This window comes from Mustelus asterias, chromosome 11 (genome assembly GCF_964213995.1).
Source record: "Mustelus asterias chromosome 11, sMusAst1.hap1.1, whole genome shotgun sequence".
NCBI lineage: Eukaryota > Metazoa > Chordata > Chondrichthyes > Carcharhiniformes > Triakidae > Mustelus > Mustelus asterias.
This window is the reverse complement of record NC_135811.1, coordinates 40,216,225-40,238,585: the sequence shown is the minus strand read 5'-3', so window position 1 is coordinate 40,238,585 and position 22,361 is coordinate 40,216,225. Positions and strand designations below refer to the sequence as shown.

Here is a 22,361-nt window from a genome sequence, read left to right as displayed (position 1 = left end):
ATGCCTTTTCTCTCCTCATCTAAGTCATTGATGTAAATTGTAAAATGCTGAGGCCCCAGCACAGACCCCTGCAGGACTCCACTCATCACATCTTGCCAATCAGACAAAGACCCATTTATGCATACTCAACATTTTCTGCTCGCCAGCCAATCTTCAATCCAGGCTAATATGTTACCCATTACACAATGAGCTTTTTATCTTTTGCAATAATCTTTGATGTGGCACCTTATCAAATTATTTCTGAAAATCTAAGTACAGTACATCTACATGCTCCCTTCTATCCACAGCACATGTTGCACCTTCAAAATATTCCACATTTTCCTTTCATTAAACCATGCTGATTCTTCTCCATTACTTTGAGCTTGTCGTAGTGCCCAGCGATAACTTTTTTAATGATTGATTCTAACACTCTCCCCATAACAGACGTAAAGCTAACTGGCCTGTACTTTTCCATTTTCTATCTCCTTTCTTGAATTACATCTGCTAATTTCCAGTCTGATAGAACCTTTCCAGAATCGAATGAATTCTGGGAAATTAACACCAATGCATCTACTGTCTGACTGACCACCTGTATTTGGAAGAAGTCCATCAGGACCCGGAGACTTTTCAGCCTGCAACTCTATCAGTTTGCTCAGTATCACTTTGCTAGTGATTGTAATTTCACCATATTCTTCTCTCCCATGCACCCCTTGATTTACAGCTATTACTGGAATGTGTTTGTATCCTCTACAATAAAGACAGAAACAAAACATTTGTCCTTGACTTCTGCCATCTCCTTGTTATCTACTGTTAACTACCCATTCTCACTCTTTAGAGGACTCACACTTACTCTTTTCTTGTTTAAGTACCTGTAGGAACTCTTGCTATCTGTTTTATGTTCCTAGTTAGCTTCCTCTCATACATTAATTCCTTTCTCTCAATTAACCATTCGTCATACACTGCTGTTCTTTATATTCTAGCCAATCATCTGACCTGTCACTCATCTTTGCGCAGTTATACGCTTTTTACTTAAGTTTGATGCTTTCCTTAACTTCTTTAGTTAACCATGGATGATGGCCCCTCCCTTTAGAATTTTTCTTTAGAGCATTAATATACTTATACTGAGTATTCTGAAATATCCCCTTAAATGTCTGCCACTGTTTCCCTGTTAATCTATCCCTTAACCTGGTATCCCAGTTCACTTCAGCTAGCTCTGTTTTCATGCCCACATAGTTTCCCTTATTTAAGTTTAAAATACTAGTCTTAGACCCACTCAGTTGACCTCGAGCAGGATTTTCCGGTCTTGGGGCAAGCGTGGATGGAAAATCCCACACCCAGTCTTGATTTTTTTTGTGCATTTCAGAATGAAACTGCCTGATTCACAAGGCCTTAAATTACTGTGTGGTTGTGAAGTGGAATTGCAACTCTTACACTGAAAATATGATTTAAAAAAAAATTCAGCATAGCAGTACGAAACAGAACCTATTGATATAGCAATTGAGCTACTGAAATGTTCTTAGTGCAAATATACGACTAACGTAAGACTTTATTTTCATTTGCTCTTTTCCTCATTGTCAATTATTTTAGATAATTCTAGCGAACAAGCTTATCTATTCTATAATGTTTTAATTAAAAATAAATTTTAGATGCTTATCCCTTATGGGAGGTGGGGAAAAACATTAGTCTCTGATTGCTGAAAATAGTGGATCCAAAACATTTTTGAAAAGAAACAATGCCAGGAATTCGACAAGTTGGCATGATCATACCATCGATGTGACTGGCGAATCTCTGAGATAATACCTGAGAAAGCATTACAGTGAAGTCATTGGCACTGGACACAATCTTAACAGACAGCCTCATTGTACTGAGATAAGATAACTCATTATCACCCAGCAGGGCTCAAAGGCCTGTTTACTATCATGCAGTTAATTATTACCTGGCCCTGTTGTGCAAGTGCCTTCTCCAAGTCTTCGATTTTAGTTTGATATCTGTTGTTTTCTGCTTGTAGTTGTTCACGAGTCTAAAAGGGAGATTAAAAAAAAGTGTTTTGCCACAGTCAATTTTCCCAGAATGTCGGTATCAAACTTCTCAGGTACAAATATCTCCATCTGGAAGGTAAAACATTTGTTCTGCCAATATGCCTCAATGTCTATTGTGCACCTAGGACCCAATGGTGCCCTCCTCTAGGTTTCTCCATCTTTCCAACCAGCTTTTGCTTTTTACTTTGATGCTTTAAACTAAAGAATGGCTAGTGGCTCTTGTAAATTTAGCCCAGTGTTGCTGACCCCATAACTCAGATATGGTGGCGGTAATAGTGAGTTATAGAGGGCAACTAAACAAGAATGGAAGTGTATGAGAGATCTGAAAAAAAAAATGTCAATGTGTTACTGAGTGAGAAATGTAAATTGCAGAATATCCAAGCTGCTTTCAAAAAATGTGAAAAAAGGGATGGGATTGAATTTAGAAATCTCAGTTAATGAAGAGAATCTGTCAATTAGAACAAAGAACAAAGAAAATTACAGCACAGGAACAGGCCCTTCAGCCGTCCAAGCCTGCTGCCAGACTGAACTAAAGCCCCCTACCCTTCCGGGGACCATATCCCTTTACTCCCATCCTATTCATGTATTTGTCCAGATACCCCTTAAAAGTCACTATCGTATCTGCTTCCACAACTCCCCCAGCAACAAGTTCTAGGCACCCACCACCCTCTGTGTAAAACATCTGCCTCGTACATCTCCTTTAAACCTTGCCCCTCGCACCTTAAACCTATGCCTCCTAGTAATTTACTCTTCCACCCTGGGAAAAAGTTTCTGACTATCCACTCTGTCCATGCCTCTCATAATCTTGTAGACTTCTATCAGGTCTCCCCTCAACCTTCGTCGTTCCAGTGAGAACAAACCAAGTTTCTCCAACCTCTCCTCATAGCTGATGCCCTCCATACCAGGCAACATCCTGGTAAATCTTTTCTGTACCCTCTCCAAAGCCTCCACATCCTTCTGGTAGTGTGACGACCAAAATTGAACACTATATTCCAAGTGTGGCCTAACTAAGGTTCTATAAAGCTGCAACATGACTTGTCAATTTTTAAACTCAATGCCCCGGCCGATGAAGTAAGGTTCTATAAAGCTGCAACATGACTTGTCAATTTTTAAACTCAATGCCCCGGCCGATGAAGGCAAGCATGCCGTATGCCTTCTTGACTACCTTCTCCACCTGCGTTGCCACTTTCAGTGACCTGTGTACCTGTACACCCAGATCCCTTTGCCTATCTTAAGGGTTCTGCCATTTACTGTATATTTCCTTTCTGTATTAGACCTTCCAAAATGCATTACCTCACATTTGTCTGGATTAAATTCCATCTGCCACCTCTCCGCCCAAATCTCCAACTGATCTATATCCTGCTGTATCCTCTGATGGTCCTCATCGCTATCCACCAACCTTTGTGTCATCCGCAAACTTACTAATCGATCCAGTTACATTTTCCTCGAAATCATTTATATATTACAAGCAGCCAAAAGTCCCAGCACTGATCCCTGAATTGTTTGAAATAAACTGCTGTCTAATCAAGTAAATAAATACTGCACTAACTGAACATACAGTCTATTGGGATTGAAGATGACTTTCTCTCAGATCCGATGGGTTCTGGGGTGGCTGTTAAGTCCAATGTGCAATCTGCAGACTCTGCCACATGCTTGAAGGGTCAGGCAGATAAAGGCCGGAACTTTCCGGCTGTTCACGCCATCAGGATCTTCCGGTCCCGCTGATGGCACACCCCCACCATAGGTTTCCCGGTGATGTGGGGTGGATTCAATGGAAAGCCCATTGACAGGCAAGACCAGAAGATCCCACCAGCAGCAAACAGCACCCTGCCTTCTGTTGGGAGAAACACGCTGTGGGGAGGGCAGGTAATCTCGCCCAAAGTGTTTGGAGATTTGCGCACTCTCTCAAACACACCCTCCTCGCGATGCTGACGGAGTTTCTTGATGTTTTTGGTGCCTTCCAGAATGAACCTTCTCCATTTCAGTCAGTCCCAACCCAATGGTCTCCCATGGGTTGGCAGAGATTTTTGGTCTCTTCAGGAATGCTTTGAGGACATCACTAAAGCATTTGCATTGCCCACCTGGGAACTTCCTGCTGAGAGTGAGTTCCGAATAGAACAATTACTTTGGGAGACTGATGTCAGGGGGTACAGTGGCACAGTGGTTGGCACTGCTGCCTCGCAGCGCCAGGTACCCGGGTTCAATTCTGACCTTCTGGAGTTTGCACGTTCTTTCTGTGTCTGCACAGGTTTCCTCCTCCCACAGTCCAAAGATATGCAGATTAGATGGATTGTAGGTGTAGGTTAGGGGGATTAGTGAAGTTAATACATGGGGTTATCGGGATAGGGTGGGATGCTCTTGGAGAGTCAGTGCAGACTCGATGGGCTGAATGGCCTCCTTCTGCACTGTAGGGATTCTATGAAACATGTCCCACACAGCGGAGCTTATTTTGAATGGTAAGCATCTCAATGTTGGGCATGTTGGCTTCAGACAGGATGCTGCTGTTGAAGCGCGAAGGCTCCAGTGGTGGTCCTTCTCCAGTACTTTGAGGCCTGCTGTAGGTTGTTTCTCCAGAGCATATAGGAGCGGGGAGATCACTGCTCCCTGGTAAACCATGGCCTTAGTCTCGAGTCTGAGATCCTTGTCCTCAAACCCGCTTTTCCTTAGGTGGCTGACACACTGGAGGCGACGATGAATTTTGTTTTCTACGTCTGCCTTAATTGAGAGGAAACTTCCAAGAAATGGAAAATGATCCACATTGTCCAGGATTTCACAGTTGATCTTAATTGGCGTTGTTCTGTTGGAGCTAGTTGGAAGAGTACCTCAGTTTTCTCAGTGTTTAGTGAAAGGCCCATTTTCACTAGTATCACCAGAGCTGCATTAGGAATTGGGACACTGGAAACCCACATAACTTCCTCCACACCCACACATACCCACCCACACACACCCACCCACACATACCCACCCACACCTTCACACAACCCCTTTCTCCATATGCACGGTCCCCACCCACACTTGCCATTCTCAACCCCCGCTCACACACTTCGCACCCACAAAGCAATATGTGTGCAGTCAATAGCATCCGACATCATGGGGAAGTCTGCAATCCTTATGGGGCCATGTGCTTTCTTCGCCTGCTTCTCTCTAACAAGAGAGAATGAAATGTATTCAGCACACAGAGGGCGGGATTTTCCTGCCGTGCTCGCCCCAAGACTGGAAAATCCTGCCCAAGATCAACACATTTTTACATGATCTGCACCCCACCCCCCCACCCCGCCTGGGCGGGGGGGGGGGGGGGGGGGGGGGGGGGGGGGGCGGCGGGGGGCGGGGGGGGGTGGGGGGGGCAAGACTGGATAATTCCACCCAGAGTATCAATGACCTCCATATATAATTGTAGATGGCAAACTGGGAGATGGTTGAACAATCATATGCTTCAGCTAGGAAGAAGCCCAACACACAAAGATCCATGGCCACACTCAATTGAGTAAGAAGTCTAACAACACCAGGTTAAAGTCCAACAGGTTTATTTGTTAGCAAAAGCCACTGGCTGTTTTGTGTTGTTAGACTTCTTACTGTGTTTACCCCAGTCCAACGTTAGCATCTCCACATCACGCTCAATTTCACATCCGTTGTCAATGCCATCCTCACCTTGCTCTGAGGTTGCAGTTGTGGCTGCAGCAGGTGGCAGATTTCATTGAGGATGTCCTTCCTGAAGTGCAAATGTCACTCACGCTGTTCACTGGCAGCACGGTGGCACAGTGGTTAGCACTGCTGCCTCATGGTGCCAGCGACCCGGGTTCAATTCCGGTCTTAGGTGACTCTGTGGAGTTTGCATGTTCCCCCTGTGTCTGCGTGGGTTTCCTCCGGGTGCTCTGATTTCCTCCCGCACTCCAAAGATGTGCGGGTTAGGTGGATTAGCCATGGGGAATGTGTGGGATTACAGGGATAGGGCAGGAGGAGGTGGGCTTGGGTGAGATGCTCTTTCGGACAGCATATGCAGATTCTATGGGCTGAATGGCCTCCTTCTGCACTGTAGATATTCTATGATTCTATTTCTGAGGTTGAGTCAGGAGAACTATTCCTTGCATCCTGGTGTCCTCGGAGGCCCCCCCTCCCCACTCCTCCCTCCCACCCGACCCCTCTTCCTTTCCGCAGTTTGACCTGCTCCGCGTGAACCCTGCTCATTCTCCCGGTCAGGCGGTATTCCAAGGGGAATGAAAACTGCTGCACCCATGTCTGGGAGTAAGTGGTTGATGCAGATGCTTTGAAATCAGGACAAAGTCCTTCAGCAGATGCTACCCCATTGTCTGTAGACTTCTGTCTCTCCAGAAACCATCAAACACTTTAATAATCATAGAAACAGCCAGTAAGAAATCCAGCAGTAAGTAACCTGTAGGTTCTTGAAGATCTCTATAAATATCAATGTTTGGGGGATTGGGGTTGGAGGGGTCGGGAGGGGGAGGGTGGTGCAGTAGGAGCTCATTCCTGCTTCAGAATGGATATTGAGTGATGTGTGTTTATGAAATGTGTTAGCTGAAGCTTTGAGCTCCAAAATAGGAGTGTGTGTCAGATCAGTGTTACACTTTGATTTATGTCTTAATTTGCACATCTCGCAGGCATTGCTTCTGTGTTTGCTGAATGTCATCTGACACAGCTTACACCAGAAGGGTGTGTGTGTGTGTGTGTGTTGTAAACATAATTTTGCAACTAAAATGATACCCATAGCATCAAAAACCAGGCACTAGAGAGTTAAATTTAATGGTTTATAACTCCGAGAAGTTATTTTTCTAGTAAGAAGTCTCACAATACCAGGTTAAAGTCAACAAGTTTATTTGGAATCAGAAGCTTTCGGAGCGTTGCTCCTTCAGGGTGATGAAGGAGCAGCGCTCGTGATTCCAAATAAACCTGTTGGACTTTAACCCGATGTTGTGAGACTTTTTACTGTGCCCACCTCAGTCCAATGCCGGCATCTCCACCTCATGGTTATTTTTCCAATCACTCATTTGTCATTATCTCATAGTCTGACAGTAACAGGCTCTGCATATATAAAGGCTTGCTTGTCTATTTCTTCTTCAGTTCTCTGTCTGAAGACAGGTCCGATCCACAGCGCCGTGGTCTCCACCACAAGTGGGGCCAGGAGGCAGGTCCAGAATCCACCCCTGTAAAATGGAGGATTTAAAAACAAAATTCATTCATGGGATGTGGGCATCACTGGCTGGGCCAGCATTTATTGCCCATCCCTGAGGGCATTTGAGAGTCAATCGCATTGCTATGTGTCGCAGTCACATGTGGGCCAGACTGGGTAAGGCCGGCAGCTTTCCTTCCCTAAAGGACATTTGTGAACCAGAAAGGTTTTTCCGACAATTGACAATGGTTTCATGATCATCGGTAGATTCTTAATTCCAGATATTTCTTTTTTAGTGAATTCAAATTCCACCATCTGCCGTGGCGGCATTCGAACCTGAGTCCCCAGAACATTAGCTGAGTTTCTGGATTAATATTCTAGCGATAATACCACTAGGTCATCGCCTCCCTATGGAACCTGTGCTGTTGTCACCAATCTGATGCACATCAGCTTTCCAGCCAACTGAGCCAACCAGCCCCTCACAGAGTCCAAGTTGCTGTTGCAATATACACTTTTAGATGCAAGTTGTAGCTTAGAGTTAAGGATGGTGATGGTAAAGGCTCCAATTTCTTTCCATCACATGCTGAACAAGAATCCCTCCTGCTCTTACACCTTGCCATTGGCATGTGTTGGAAGGATGACCTGTTTGGCCATCTTATGAATGTACCTTGCCTAGCCATCAGGTCTTGGAGTGGGACTTGAACCTGCAGCTTCTGGCTCAGAGAAAGGGACATAAGGTACTGAGCCACAAGACCTTAACACACAAAATGCCGGTTGGCTCAGTTGGCTGGGTGGCCCATCGGGATCGGTTTGCTGCCAACAGCACGGGATTCGATCCCTGTTCCTACTGGGGTGGATTTAGGATCTGCCTCCTTGCCCTACCCTAGTGGACGCCAAGGTGCTGTGCATTGGACTTGCCTTCAGGCAGAGACTGAAGGAAGAAGAAGAATTGACATACAGAGGAATATACCCCCACTCTAATTTCATGATTCTCCCCATGTCCAATATAAAGCCAGAGTGTTTCCAGCAATACCTTAACTTCTCGTTCAGCATCCAAAGTTCCACCAACTTGCTCTTGTAGTAAAGCATATGCCCTCTGTAAAGCCTGATACTCCATGGTTAACTGGCGAAAGCGGAGTTCTGTCTCTTCTTTTGCCATTCCCTAGAAACAAAAAATAACCAATACATTCTGAAGTTGAATTTACCCCAGTCATTAATGGTCAAAATGGATGCATCCTCTGAATGGTACATTGTTATGTTTTCAGCAATAACATCCAGGAAGGCAAAGATCAGCGAGATAATCAACATCTTTTCCCAAAGGTAGGGGAGTCTAAAACTAGAGGGCATAGGTTTAAGGTGAGAGGGGAGAGATACAAAAGGATCCAGTGGGGCAATTTTTTCACTCAGAGGGTGGTGAGTGTCTGGAACGAGCTGCCAGAGGTAGTAGTAGAGGCGGGTACAATTTTGTCTTTTAAAAAGCATTTAGACAGTTACATGGGTAAGATGGGTATAGAAGGATATGGGCCAAATGCGGGCAATTGGGGCTAGCTTAGTGCTTAAAAAAAAAAGGGCGGCATGGACAAGTTGGGCTGAAGGACCTGTTTCCATGCTGTAAACCTCCATGACTCCATGGTGGTTCTTTAAAAATGTATTCATGGGATGTGGTTGTCAGTGGCTAGGCCAGCATTTCAACTGAATGGCTTGTTAGGCCACTCCCTAAAAGACACTCGTGAAACAGATGGGTTTTTACGACAATGATACGGTCGCGATTAGACTTTAATTCCAGATTTGTATTGTTATGAAGAGTGATCCTGACTTGAAACATTGGGTCTATTCTCTCTCCACAGATGCTGTCAGACCTACTGAGATTTTCCAGGATCTTCTGTTTTTGTTTCAGATTCCAGCACCCGCAGTATATTGCCTTTATATTAGTAGGTGACTGGAATTGTTTGAAGAGTCTCAGTACATTCATGTATCTGGTGAAAACTGGAGAAAGTCTCCATCACGTAGATCATTTGGTTGAAAGAGGAAATCCGACCAAAGGAAAACTATGATTTCTCTTCTATAGTCCAAATTCCTCCTACAGCCCAGAATGAATGTCAGAAAGAAAATGGGAGTCACAAAGAAAATTTAAGTTTGTCAGTATTACAGAATCCATTGGTAAATCACTCTGCTTGGGTCAGTCATGTGTTTTGGTTGTGAATATAGTAAAAACAAGCATAAAACCCAACCTCAAATTTCAGGTATTGTCGATATTGGTTTATTATAACCTGCTGAATTAGGTACACATACCTTTTTACATTTTAATGCATAACTCTTTTTTAAATGGAGGTGGTTGTAGTATATAACATCTGCCTTTCTGCTGCCCTGTTTCCGTTTGGGATGTGTAAGTAAAATTAGTTCAGTAAAGGCTGTCTGCAGTTGAACATGTGATGGTCCGATCTCTGTGCGGGACACAAAAAATGCTGCCACTAAACAGAAGGGGGGTCGGCAAATTAGGTGGGCCTTAATGCCCAACCCATGATATACTTGGTAAAAACTGAGGGGTGGGGTTTTGGGGCAGGAGGTTGTAGAACCCCAACACCTTCACTCAGATAGCTGCCATTGTTTAGGGAGTGCACTGCAACAGTGCCACTCTGTGGCACATTCTGAGTATGACAGTTAGAATTGGTATGGTTTATGTGAGCATGCCAGCATGAACCAGTAATGGCCATTGTGCGACACACTAAATATGGGGCCTTATATATGTGAGAATAGGAAGCTGCCTACTGGACTTCCCCAGCCAGCAAAGAGGATTTAAATACAATGAGTGATTCAGTTGCCTTCAGGGAAGTCCTTGGAGAGTGGGATAATCAATCGAGAAGCAAGGGGAATAATCAGGGATGACCGGAAAATGATTGGGAGGGAGGAGGTAAACTGCAATCTGTTAGACAGTATTTTCAAATTTAGTAACTGCCAATTTGTACACTTTGACATTTTGTTGTAAGTGCAAAATACAATGATACAAATAATATATGAAAAAATATATCAGTGATGGTTGAGAGGAAACCATATGCCGTGTTATTGATTCAATTCTAATTTACAAACAAATTTCATATAAAAAATAAGTTATGCATAAGATTATAAATAATTGGAAATAAAAATGTTAATTTAAAGCACTCAATCTTAATCACAAATGAAGTGTTTTAATTTGATGAAGGGATTAATTTGATTTCTGTCACCTCATCTAGATCATCTTCAGGCGTGCAGGGGGTTCGATCCGTCTTGTCTGTTTGGTATGAGATCGATGAACCATCAGAATCAAGTGAGGCTTCGTCATCATATCCAAAAAAGGTCTCCACAACTGGCTTCTGCAGGTGGCAAAATTAAAAGTTAATAACGTGTGGAACATTTTTCAGAGAATTACAAAATCAAACACAACCAATTTTAATTATCATCTTTTTCAACAAGTCTCAAGAGCCGGGAATTATTTGCATCTCATTGCCCTGAAATTTCTGTTGATTCCTACTCCAAAATGATGTTCAGAAGAAAATTTTCCTTTGTGCTTCCTTGGAAACAGAGATGGATTTTGCCTCCCTGTTAGGGCTCTACTGAATACATGCTGCTTAAGGGCTCTTGTAGCAAGGATTTATAATCATACAGTGCGGAAGGAGGCCATTCAGCTCTTTGAGTCAGCACCGACCACAATCCCACCCAGGCCCCATCCCCACAACCCCATGCATTTACCCTGCTAACCCCCTGACACTAAGTGGCAATTTAGCATGGCCAATCAACCTAACCCACACATCTTTGGAATGTGGGGAAAAAACCGGAGCACTCGGAGGAAACCCACGCATACATGTGGAGAATGTGCAAACTCTGCACAGTGACCCAAGCCGGGAATCGAACCTGAGTCCCTGGCGCTGTGAGGCAGCAGTGCTAACCATTGTGCCACCGTGCCGTCCTGATACCAGTAGCTCTCTTGATCCCTAATGCAGGAATATAAGGAACGGAACAATTTTAGAACAAAATACGTGTTTTGTACTTTTATTTTTTCCCATAGGGAGGCAGCACTGAGCATTCCTAACTTTTCACCCTGACCATGAATTTGGACTAATTTTCAATAAAGTTAGGAATCTAAAATGGTTCAGCGGGCTGTTTTCAAATGATCTTTCAACTGATACATTGAATTAGATTTTCTGTAAAAATGTTACATGAATATTTTGTGGACACTGAAGTTTTAAAACATTTTGTGATATCTCTCGGTGCTACTGTCATAAAACACAAACATTTACATTTTATTTAAGGCTCATATTCACAATGGCAACTCCACATTTCCTTATCTTCCTAATTACCGTTAATCTATATAAAATTCCAGGAAAAATCTCTCTCAGATCGTTCACTGGAAGTAATCCAAAAAGCAAATGTGGGTTCTGGTACGCTGGAGCCGGGGTTGAACTTTGTAAGTGCACTTATGAAAATGCCTACAGGCCATTCTGTCACTCAGAGTTTTACACAATGAATCAGACATGACCAATTCTTTGTAACTACTTGAAACAACTCCCATTAGTTCTATAAAAGTTGGGAATGCACTGCAGATCAAAGAGTATTTAAAAGTGAACATTTAACTAACTTCAGAAGAGTGCGCTCTGTGAGTTTCCCTGTTTTTAATCTCGAGTTAGTCCTGTTATTTACCAGTGGATCAAACACTAAGGTCAAATGCATCTGCTTCAAAGACAAATATTTAAAACACCTGCAACCTTGTCCAATTTATAGTGAGGAAAAATTCCAGTTTTATTTATTCTATGAAAGGAAACCCACAACATTACTACAAGTTGGATGGTTTTCAATTGATAACCAGTATTTTGCTCTCATCAGTATATCTGACATGGTGAGACAGAATTTCCTCGTCCTAATGGGCTACTTTTAAAAAAAATTTTAATTAAATTTTATTCGACCCAAAAACCAAATTCAAATTGAATCCAATTCATGGTCCAAATGAGAGAGAGAAACAAGATCCAAGCCGACAAGATGAGGCATTGCACCTCATCCTGGGCTTACGTCGACACTTCACAGGTGATATACGTTTATTGATATTATGATGAAGGAAAAGAGGCGGTGGCTTGTAACATTCTGGGGCAAATCTTCCCGTTCCGTCAGCCACAGGAATCGGAGTGGGTGAGGGGCGGACCATGGAAAGGTCCGTTGGCCTCAAGCGGTATTTACCAGTTTCGGGGCGAACATGGCTGGAAAATCCCACCCTCTGTCTCCGATCCCTTTGCGCTTGGCACACATTTCTGCTGAAGCATATCCAGTGTGGGTCGGAAGCTCCTGTCCCATGCTGCTGGGATATTTGCATTTGACATCAATAACGTGGGATTGATAGTCTTCCGGTAAAGCTCACCGCCCAGATCAAATCAGACGATATGTCAATTAAGGGAGAGCTATTCCCCCCCGTCGCCCCTCCAGGAATGTTCATGAAGGTTAAGGGCTGAATTTTCCAGAACAGATGGATTACACGATAAGCCCGGCAGCTATTTGGCTGCCATTGACAGCATCAAGGGTCAGGCTTCCTTTTCACTGCCACTGTGTGCTGCTTCAGGCTGACAGGAGTACACAAATCCCCTGGCTCCAATTGGAAGGAGCGCCAATTCTCAGAGAGTAGCCCTGTCTGGCACGTGCCCTAAATGTTAACACAAGCAGAACTTAGGAAGACAGCCAGATTCAGCTAAAGCCTGGACAGATACCTACGTAAAGCATGCACCACAGTGGTCGCTTTCTGGTCGATCTTAATGCCGTTGACATAAAATACAGGATATTGTATTTAAGGCTTACACTCACAATGACAACTGCACATTTTCTTATCTGCCTAATTGCCTTTAACCTATATAAAATTCCACAATATAGATAACATGACTCTCTTTCAGACCTTTCGCTGGAGGTAATTCAATAAAATGTGGGTTCTGGTACGTTGAAGCCAGAGTTGAACTTTGTAAGTGCACTTATGAAAATATCTGTGGGCTATTGTGTCAGTCGGGATTTTATGCAATGAATCAGACAGGAGGATAGGGCAGTTTCTTTAAAATAGCCTGAAATATAGTATTTTCCCATGTTAATTTTTAATTGTATTGTTTTCCATTGAAAATGGGGGTGGCACGGTGAACACAATGTTTAGCACTGCAGCCTCACAGCGCCAGGGACCCAGGTTCGATTCTGGCCTCCAGTCACTGTCTATGTGGAGTTTGCACTTTCTCCCTGTGTCTGCATGGGTTTCCTCCAGGTGCTCCGGTTTCCTCCCACAGCCCAAAGATGTGTAGGTTAGGTAGATTGGCCATACTCAGTTGACCCTAGTGTTAGAGAGATTAACATGGTAGATGTGTGGGGCTACAGGAAGAGGGCCTGGGTGGGACTATGGTCAGTATAGACTCAAAGGGCCAAATGGCCTTCGTCTGTACTGTAAGGATTCTATGAAATAACTGTTCATAGTGGAACTGAAAATTCCCGCCCAACAGATTTAGTTGCTCTCCAAATTTTCCGTTCTCACCCGCGCCGATTCCCGCCACTGGCTGGAGTGGAAAATCCCAGCCTATGTGATGGTGAGAACTGCAGACCTTACCTTGCTCGACTTTGTAACTTTCTTCCTCTGTTTTCTGTAATGTAGAAGCTTATCCCGATCCTGTTACCAAAACAGATAAGTTCATTCAGAATTAACAAAGAACAAAGAACAATACAGCACAGGAACAGGCCCTTCGGCCCTCCAAGCCCGCGCCGCTCCCCGGTCCAGGATTGAATCCTGAATCCAGGATCCCCGCCCAATTTTCCAGCCTATCTACATACTAATATCCTATCCACCGAGCTGTCCCTCACAGCTACGATGCTTTGTTCATCACAACCTATTAACTCACCCCCACCCCCCCATTCCAGACCATGTGATCTCCAGGGAGAGGCGAAAACCCAGAGTGAAAACCCCAGGGCCAATATGGGGAAAAAAAATCTGGGAAATTCCTCTCCGACCCCCTGAGGCGATCGAAACGAGTCCAGGAGATCACACTGGCCCTGATCGGAAAATGCTTCCCAACCCTATTCATTTCCACTTCCACGAACACTATATGAATTCCCTGCCCCCGAGACAGGTTCCCAACTATCCGCAGTCTCGCTCTGTACTGGCACCAGCAAGATGATCATAGAATGAAGCCTTGAAACGAGAAACAAAGAACCATTAGCCCGCGCCGCTCCCTGGTCCAAACTAGACCACTCTTTTGTATCCCTCCATTCCCACTCCGTTCATATAGCTGTCTAGATAAGTCTTAAACGTTCCCAGTGTGTCCGCCTCCACCACCTTGCCCGGCAACACATTCCAGGCCCCCACGACCCTCTGTGTAAAATATGTCCTTCTGATATCTGTGTTAAACCTCCCCCCCTTCACCTTGAACCTATGACCCCTCGTGAACGTCACCACCGACCCGGGGAAAAGCTTCCCACCGTTCACCCTATCTATGCCTTTCATAATTTTATACACCTCTATTAAGTCTCCCCTCATCCTCCGTCTTTCCAAGGAGAACAACCCCAGTTTCCCCAATCTCTCCTCATAACCAAGCCCCTCCATACCAGGCAACATCCTGGTAAACCTCCTCTGTACTCTCTCCAAAGCCTCCACGTCCTTCTGGTAGTGTGGCGACCAGAACTGGACGCAGTATTCCAAATGCGGCCGAACCAACGTTCTATACATCTGCAACATCAGACCCCAACTTTTATACTCTATGCCCCGTCCTATAAAGGCAAGCATGCCATATGCCTTCTTCACCACCTTCTCCACCTGTGAAGTCACCTTCAAAGATCTGTGGACTTGCACACCCAGGTCCCTCTGCGTCTCTACACCCTTTATGGTTCTTCCATTTATCGTGTAGCTCCTCCCTACATTATTCCCACCAAAATGCATCACTTTGCATTAAGGTACTTCCAAGATGTCACCTTCTACTGTCAAATTACAATGGGCAGGATTATCGGGGCCCTGGCTGCCCCCGGGGTCATTCAGTCTCCCTGAAAGTCAGTAGACCTTTGTTTGACCTGCAGCATCCCTCATGCCGGTTCCGACCATGGTGGGGCCAGACAATCCCGGCCAGCCATAAATATACATTAAAATTACAACAAGGCACCCTGGATTTGGGTGGCACGGTGGCACAGTGGTTAGCACTGCTGCCTCACAACTCTAGGGACCCGGGTTCAATTCCAACTTTGGGTGACTGTCTGTGTGGAGTTTGCACGTTCTCCCTATGTCTGTGTGCGTTTCCTCCAGATGCTCTGGTTTCCTCCCAGACTCCAAAGATGTGCAGGTTAGGTGGACTGACCATGCTAAATTGTCCCTTAGTGTCCCAAGATATGTAGGTGAGATGGATTAGCTGTGGTAACTGTGTGGGGCTAGGGAGATAGGGTGGGGGAGAGGGCTTGGGTGGGTTGCTCTGTCAGAGGGTCGGTGCAGACTCGATGGGCCGAATGGCCTCCTCTGCACTCTAGGGATTCATGAAGTTCAATAGTGGTAAATTGTTTGTATGTAATACTAATACCGATGTTTTTAAAAAATCTACAAAAAAACATTCAATACTTTGTCAGATAACATTTCACATCATATTCCATAAAATGTCAGTTGAATATCATTCATTTATATTACCGTGCATCCCTTTTCTTAAATTCATTTAGATTTTCACCCTGTCTGCCTCATTTTCCCTACAATGTTTCCCCATTATAATTTTTTTTTTTCAGTTTCAGTTCTTGCCATTATAAAGTATCAGCTGGAACAGCAGAAACACAAGGAGAAGAGCCTTTCACATCTCCAATCACTTGGTTATTTAACTGAGAACAGAAAGTTGGGAGCCTTGTTGGTACATTTGTATCGCTGGACCCAATCAAATAAATATCCAACATGTTAGGCTTTTGAATCCAAATATATTTACTTGGAACCTTTCATTGATTCCAAGGCACTTGCCTGATTGCCGTGGTAGATTTATTGAAGGGCTATTAGTTTTGGTATGATTATTTACTTACAGTTGGGTTATGTATATTGGGGCCCAGATTTTCACTCCCAGGTCAGGTATGGAGGGTGGAGGTTGGGAGAAGGTGGAGGCAAGTGTGGGCTAGAATAGCAGTTGGGTCAGGTGACAGTGGCACTGTGGTTAGCACTGCTGCCTCACAGCACCAGGGACCTGCGTTCGATCCTGGCTTGGGTCACTGCCTGTGTGGAGTTTGCATGTTCTCCCTGTGTCTGCGTGCGGTCCCTCCGAGTGCTTCGGTTTCCTCCCCCAGTCTAAAGATATGCGGGTTAGGTGGATTGGCCATGCTAAATTGCCTCTTAGTGTCAGGGGGATTAGCTAGGGTAAATGCATGGGGTTACGGGAATAGGGCCTGAGTGGGATTGTGGTCAGTGCAGACTCAATGGACCAAATGGCCTCCTTCTCCACTGTAGGATTCTATGATTCTAATGATCCCGGACACAGTAAGTTACCAGAGGTGTGCTGAATGTAGGTTGGATGGCTGGGGTGCAGATAAAGACCAGGCCTTCAGAAAGGCCCATTTGAGAGGTAGGTTGTCAATTGCTTTGTCAGGCAAGTGTTTGAGCTGTAACTGCTGTCCAACTGTTAGCTGACCCAGGAATGGATGGATGGTCCATCATGGGCTTTGCCTATGTCGCTTAGTCGCTGCTTAATCAAAGTGTACCCGACTGAACCAATGAAAACATAGAGTGGATTCTGAAGACAAAGCCATGGTGATGACATTGTCTTGCCACCATTACCTGGCACAGATGTTAGGCAGTCTTGTTGTTAGCTGCCAAAACTCAGTGGGCAGATGACTGAACAACACTGTCATGCTCATCACTCCATCCACTTACTCTCTTGGAAGCCTTCAGCGTGCCCCAACTGTTGAGCCTTGACCAGGTCTCTCACAGCTGCACACTGTCATGGTAAAGCAATGTGACTAGGAGAGAGAAAAAAACAGTCGGGCTGTCAATGGCCATGGAGCACAGCCTGCTAGCTTGGAGTCACAGCCCCAACATAGATGGCACCAAGCATTTAAGCAGAGTCATTTTCTCCACTATATCTTCCCAGTAATCATCGATGATATAGTGAAAGTGTTTAGTGCGTGTAAGTGAATGAGAGCATTGTAATCTGAATGGTTCACGATCCTTTTCACCTTACATTTTTATTCCTAGAATGTCACACTGAGGAGATGGGGAGGCATGATGTGGAGATGCCGGCGTTGGACTGGGGTAAGCACAGTAAGAAGTCTCACAACACCAGGTTAAAGTCCAACAGGTTTATTTGGTAGCAAATACCGTAAGCTTTCGGAGCACAGCTCCTTCGTCAGATGGAGTGGTCTCTGTTCTCCAACAGTGCACAGACACAGAAATCAAGTTACAGAATACTAATTAGAATGCAAATCTCTACAGCCAGCCAGGTCTTAAAAGGTACAGATAATGTGGGTGGAGGGAACATTAAACACAGGTTAAAGAGATGTGTATTGTCTCCAGACAGAACAGCTGGTGAGATTATGCAAGACCAGGGGCAAGCTGTGGGGGTTACTGATAATGTGACATAAATCCAACATCCCGGTTTAGGCCGTCCTCATGTGTGCGGAACTTGGCTATCAGTTTCTGCTCAGCGACTCTGCGCTGTCGTGTGTCGTGAAGGCTGCCTTGGAGAACGCTTACCTGAAGATCCAAGGCTGAATGCCCGTGACTGCTGAAGTGCTCCCCCACAGGAAGAGAGATGGGGAGGGGCAGGGATGGGACCAGCAGCCCCTGCTTTTTAGACCAGGACTTTCATGTTGTGATGGAAGAGGTTCAGAAGAGGAGACCAGTCCTCTACCCTGCTGACCACTGTAATGTCCCTACAGCAACCAAGAAGGCCTGGATTAAATTGCAACTGCAGTAAGCAAAGCAGGAGTTCATCAACACTCATGGATTCAGTGCAAGAAAACGTTCAATGACCTGCTGTGTTCTGGCAAGAGGAGTAGCTTGGCTCATCCAGACAGAGGTTCAAGGGGACGGTCATACCTGCATCCTGCAGCCAAGGTGCTAGACATGGCACATACCTCTGCTTCAGCCCTGAGGCTTGTATATGCACACAGCTCATGTATGTAGTGCGCACAGAACACGTGGCCATGCAGAGAATCAGATGCAGCAATCTGAAAAAGGTCTCTGATGGGTGCCCGCACTGTAAAGCAGACCACCATATTCCTTAATACCGTTTAGACTGAGAAGTAAACAGCCTGCCTCCACCCTCTCCCAGGCAACACGTGTTGCCAATGTACAAGAGCAGAAAGTGCCATCTTGCCGAGAGCACTAATGGGTTCACCATGGATACACTTTTCACATTGTATATGCCACATTTGAGTGTGTCTTTAATATACTCACTTACACTTACATACTCGGTGTGTGTTTGTACACCAGCGGTAACATTATGAAAATGATTCTTACCAGTTATAATGTGTGCTATTTGCTGAGATCCATCTCGACATGTCAACAACAGGATCAAGTTTGTCAGCGGACTCGTGATGCTTTGGAGAGCTTTTTTCTTCTCTGCTTTATCACTTAAGATTAAAGTGTTCAAAGGCTCAAGAACCGTGGTGCTCCTTCTATATTTTATTGTCCATCCAAGATTGACATTAAGGGAGGCTTAATTATCAAACTCCATGAACGGATGCTGGGTGGCAGGCGTATCTTGCACAAGGCTGCTGGATGCAAGTTATTCAGCTGCATTGCAGTGTTACACATTGGCCTAGATGTAGGCATCACAGCTCAAGAGCCATCTATCGTGCACCTATTACTGACTGTCTGCTGTGCCCACTACTTAGGCCTCATTTGCAGAGATATTTGTAATCCAGCAATGTTGCCTGTCAGGAACTGGATCAGTGGTCAGAATGGATGCTGCTCTTTCAGAGAGCAGGTTATGGACTCCTCATGTGTGAGATGCCTTATCTGTCTGCATGCTAGAACATATGATCCTATCAGCAAGTATAGCGTTCAAATTCTGACATTGTGCCACTCTCAGCTTTGTGGGCAGGTTTGATTATGGACAGTTTGACATCATTTGCAGTCACTGGCATTCCTGTGAGGGGGTCAGGGTGTGAATGATTTATTACCATGTGCGTTTGTAATATGATGAGATCCATGGTTATGACGGTGAGGGCTTCAGCCATATGAATGTGACAGAGGCCAACTCATTGAAGTTTACTGTCTCCCTTGTGCAGGGTGGACAGTCCCTCGAGTAATTTTGGAGTAAATGTACAAGTTACTTTAGATGGTTCTATGTCACAGGGACTGGCAGATGGCAAATGTAATATGGGAGGAGCTTATGAGAAAGACAAGGACTCTTCTGATGATGATCCCCTCCTGCACAGAGTCACCCTGGCTGCATGACCTCGCCTCTCAGCTGCTCTGCCTTTGGTAGCCTCTTCATCCTCATCCATTTTGGAATCTTCCGAATGGATAGGGGCTGCCTCCTCCTCATCTTCCTCCTCCGAGGTTGGAGCTCTGCCTATGCCATCATTCTCAATGAATCGGAGGCTCCTCTGTGGCTCAATGTTGTGCAGCATGCATTACTGTCTTGATACCCTTGCTGGGGTATATTGCGGAGCTCCATCTGAGTGAAGTACATTGTTAAAATACCAATTGTCTGCTCTCTGGTACTCCCAAACCTGTTGGACTTTAACCTGGTGTTGTTAGACTTCTTACTGTGTTTACCCCAGTCCAACGCCGGCATCTCCACATCATGACTCCCAAAGATGACATGGCTGCTGCTGTACTTGTGCTGTCTCCATTTGTGAAATCTTAAAGGTGCCATTATGCAAATTCTTGAAGGATCCAGAAGGGAAAACAGTAAGACGGGGAAATAAGAATACTGGTCCAAAAGCCAACTACAGATCTGTGTTGGTGACTGAAACAACTGCGGGAGCTGGAAGCTTTTTAGTATGAAGGAGTCATGGCAACTGCCAGGGAACATTGCGGTGGTCACAAACCACCTGTACATTGATTGACTGGAAGGATTTCTGTTTGACAAAGGTCAACATGTTGAGTTGGGGCCTTTATGCAACATGGGTGCAACCAGTAACGCCCTGCACCTGAGGGCAGCCGGTTCATTGGGCAAAGACCGTGGCTCTCTGTGTCTGAGATGGCAAATTAAGGCAGCATTAGTTACAGCATTTTCGCCACAATGGAAAGTCTCTCTATCTTGGCGAAAATCTGGACCAGAATGGGATTCGAATTCATTGGACTCTGTGGAATATACTGAGAAGATTGTCATGCTGGGATGCTCAAAGTTATGCTTGCAGAGGAAGATGATTATTGAATAAGACAAAGCCATAAAGAGAAATGATAGCTCTGGGGAGAGTAGGTAGGGTGTGGGGGTAATTACTGAAGAGGTTTCTTGAGAAAGGAAAGAGATTATTGGGAAGTCAACATTAATTTTATCTTTTTTTTGGAAAGGTAGAAGTAATTTTCTTGGAGTTATTTGGGGACGATTCTCCCAGCCCACTACCGTGCTCTAGCAGCACAACGGGCTGGGAGATATAAGCAGAGGCCGTTTAGTGGGCTCCCCGCTGGGCGCCATGGTCACCATGTGTCTCTGGCCACTGGATGTTTGGCGTTGTCAGCTCTGCGCCGGAAATCAGCGCGGAGCTGATTTGAATATTGAAATCGCTATTTTAATCTCATTAGTGGGCCTTGGACTGAAGTCTCCGAGCCCGCCAGCATCTCCAGGCCCGCTAGCATCTTCCTCCCCGCCTGGAGTGGTTCACTCCAGCGGAGTTTACGATAGCTCCCCACTAACGGGGAGCTGGTGGCCCGACCCTGCTGGAATGAAGGGAGGACATGGAGGCCCCATAGGAGGTCGGGGTAAGGGAGGGGGAGTGTGCCCCCTGGGCATTGCCAGTCTGGCAGTGCCAGCCTGGCCCCCTGGCACTGCTCATGAAAAATTATACCCAATGAATCTGAAAGCCAGATATGGAGCACAAAATTTATTACCACTGAGCTGTTACAAACAAATTGATTCCTGTCCATTTTTCACTTGAGATTGTTTTGCACAGAGTGTGCTTGCCATTGAATATTAGTTGACAGCCTGTTACAGGCATGGCTTGTTTAACATTAACTTTCAACAACCTCTCAAAAGCTGGCTTTACACACAGAGTGTGGCTGAATGATCTTTTGATGCACACAAATGTTTTACTAACTTAGTTATTGTAGCACCTCATGGTACAAAGCACCCAGAGACATACTGAGATACCAATGGGAAAGTTAAAGGTTTTTCACAGGTGAATGCATGTTCCAGCAGCTTTATTCAATGACTGAAGGTAGTTTCTAAAGACAAAGGACAGACTACAAAACAAATGAAATCGTCAAGAGAGTTTCACATGCAGAGATAATAATGCATGAAACCTCATTGCTATATTTGTTGTGTAGAGTTTTTGGATTGATGTGAAATATTAAGCTGGAGTTCTGTTTTTGGCACAAACATGGAAATCTGGATTAACCACAGGAAGTCTTATCATGCTTTGATCATAAGGTTGTAGAGAATAGATTGTCAACCTCCTTATCTTGCTCTACTGTGTTTAAAGCTGAGATTTCTCATCAGGCTCACTGTGTTTCATACCTCTAGTGTCTAATTGGAACACATTGGTTTCCAATGAAATGTCCATAATTAAACATTCAGACCTATGTACAGATACATAAATATGAACTAGGAGCAGCAGTAGGCCACTCGGCCCCTCAAGCCTGCTTCACCATCAATAAGATCATGGCTGATATGATTGTAAATTTAACCCCACATTTATACTGACCAATAATCAAGAAACTATCTTGCTCTGGCTTTAAAATATTCACAGTAAGAAGTCTCACAACACCAGGTTAAAGTCCAACAGATTTATTTGGCAGCAAAAGCCACTAGCTTTCGGAGCGCTGCTCCTTAGTCAGGTAAGTGGGAGTTCTGTTCACAAACAGGGCATATAAAGACACAAACTCAATTTACAAAATAATGGTTGGAATGCGAGTCCTTACAGGTAATCAAGTCTTAAAGGTACAGACAATGTGAGTGGAGAGAGGGTTAAGCACAGGTTAAAGAGATGTGTATTGCCTCCAGCCGGGACAGTTAGTGAGATTTTGCAAGCCCAGGCAAGTCATGGGGGTTATAGATAGTGTGACATGAACCCAAGATCCCGGTTGAGGCCGTCCTCATGATACCTGATACACTGCA

At 44.8% G+C, this 22,361-nt stretch overlaps 1 protein-coding gene across 18 annotated transcripts in view; it reads right to left on the bottom strand.

Moving 5' to 3' along the window:
* Positions 1–22,361, bottom strand: part of jakmip3 (Janus kinase and microtubule interacting protein 3) — a 133,183-nt gene that overhangs the window by 21,921 nt on the left and 88,901 nt on the right. For 14 of the 18 annotated variants that reach the window (XM_078224380.1, XM_078224378.1, XM_078224381.1 and 11 more), the window contains 4 exons: positions 13,739–13,798; positions 10,365–10,493; positions 8,177–8,305; positions 1,916–1,999 (listed from right to left, as the gene is read on the bottom strand). In XM_078224380.1, the coding sequence (XP_078080506.1) occupies positions 1,916–1,999; positions 8,177–8,305; positions 10,365–10,493; positions 13,739–13,798 (402 nt within the window). The remainder of the gene's footprint in view (positions 1–1,915; positions 2,000–8,176; positions 8,306–10,364; positions 10,494–13,738; positions 13,799–22,361) is intronic. The other 4 variants (XM_078224383.1, XM_078224386.1, XM_078224391.1 and 1 more) reach the window with 2 other exon arrangements.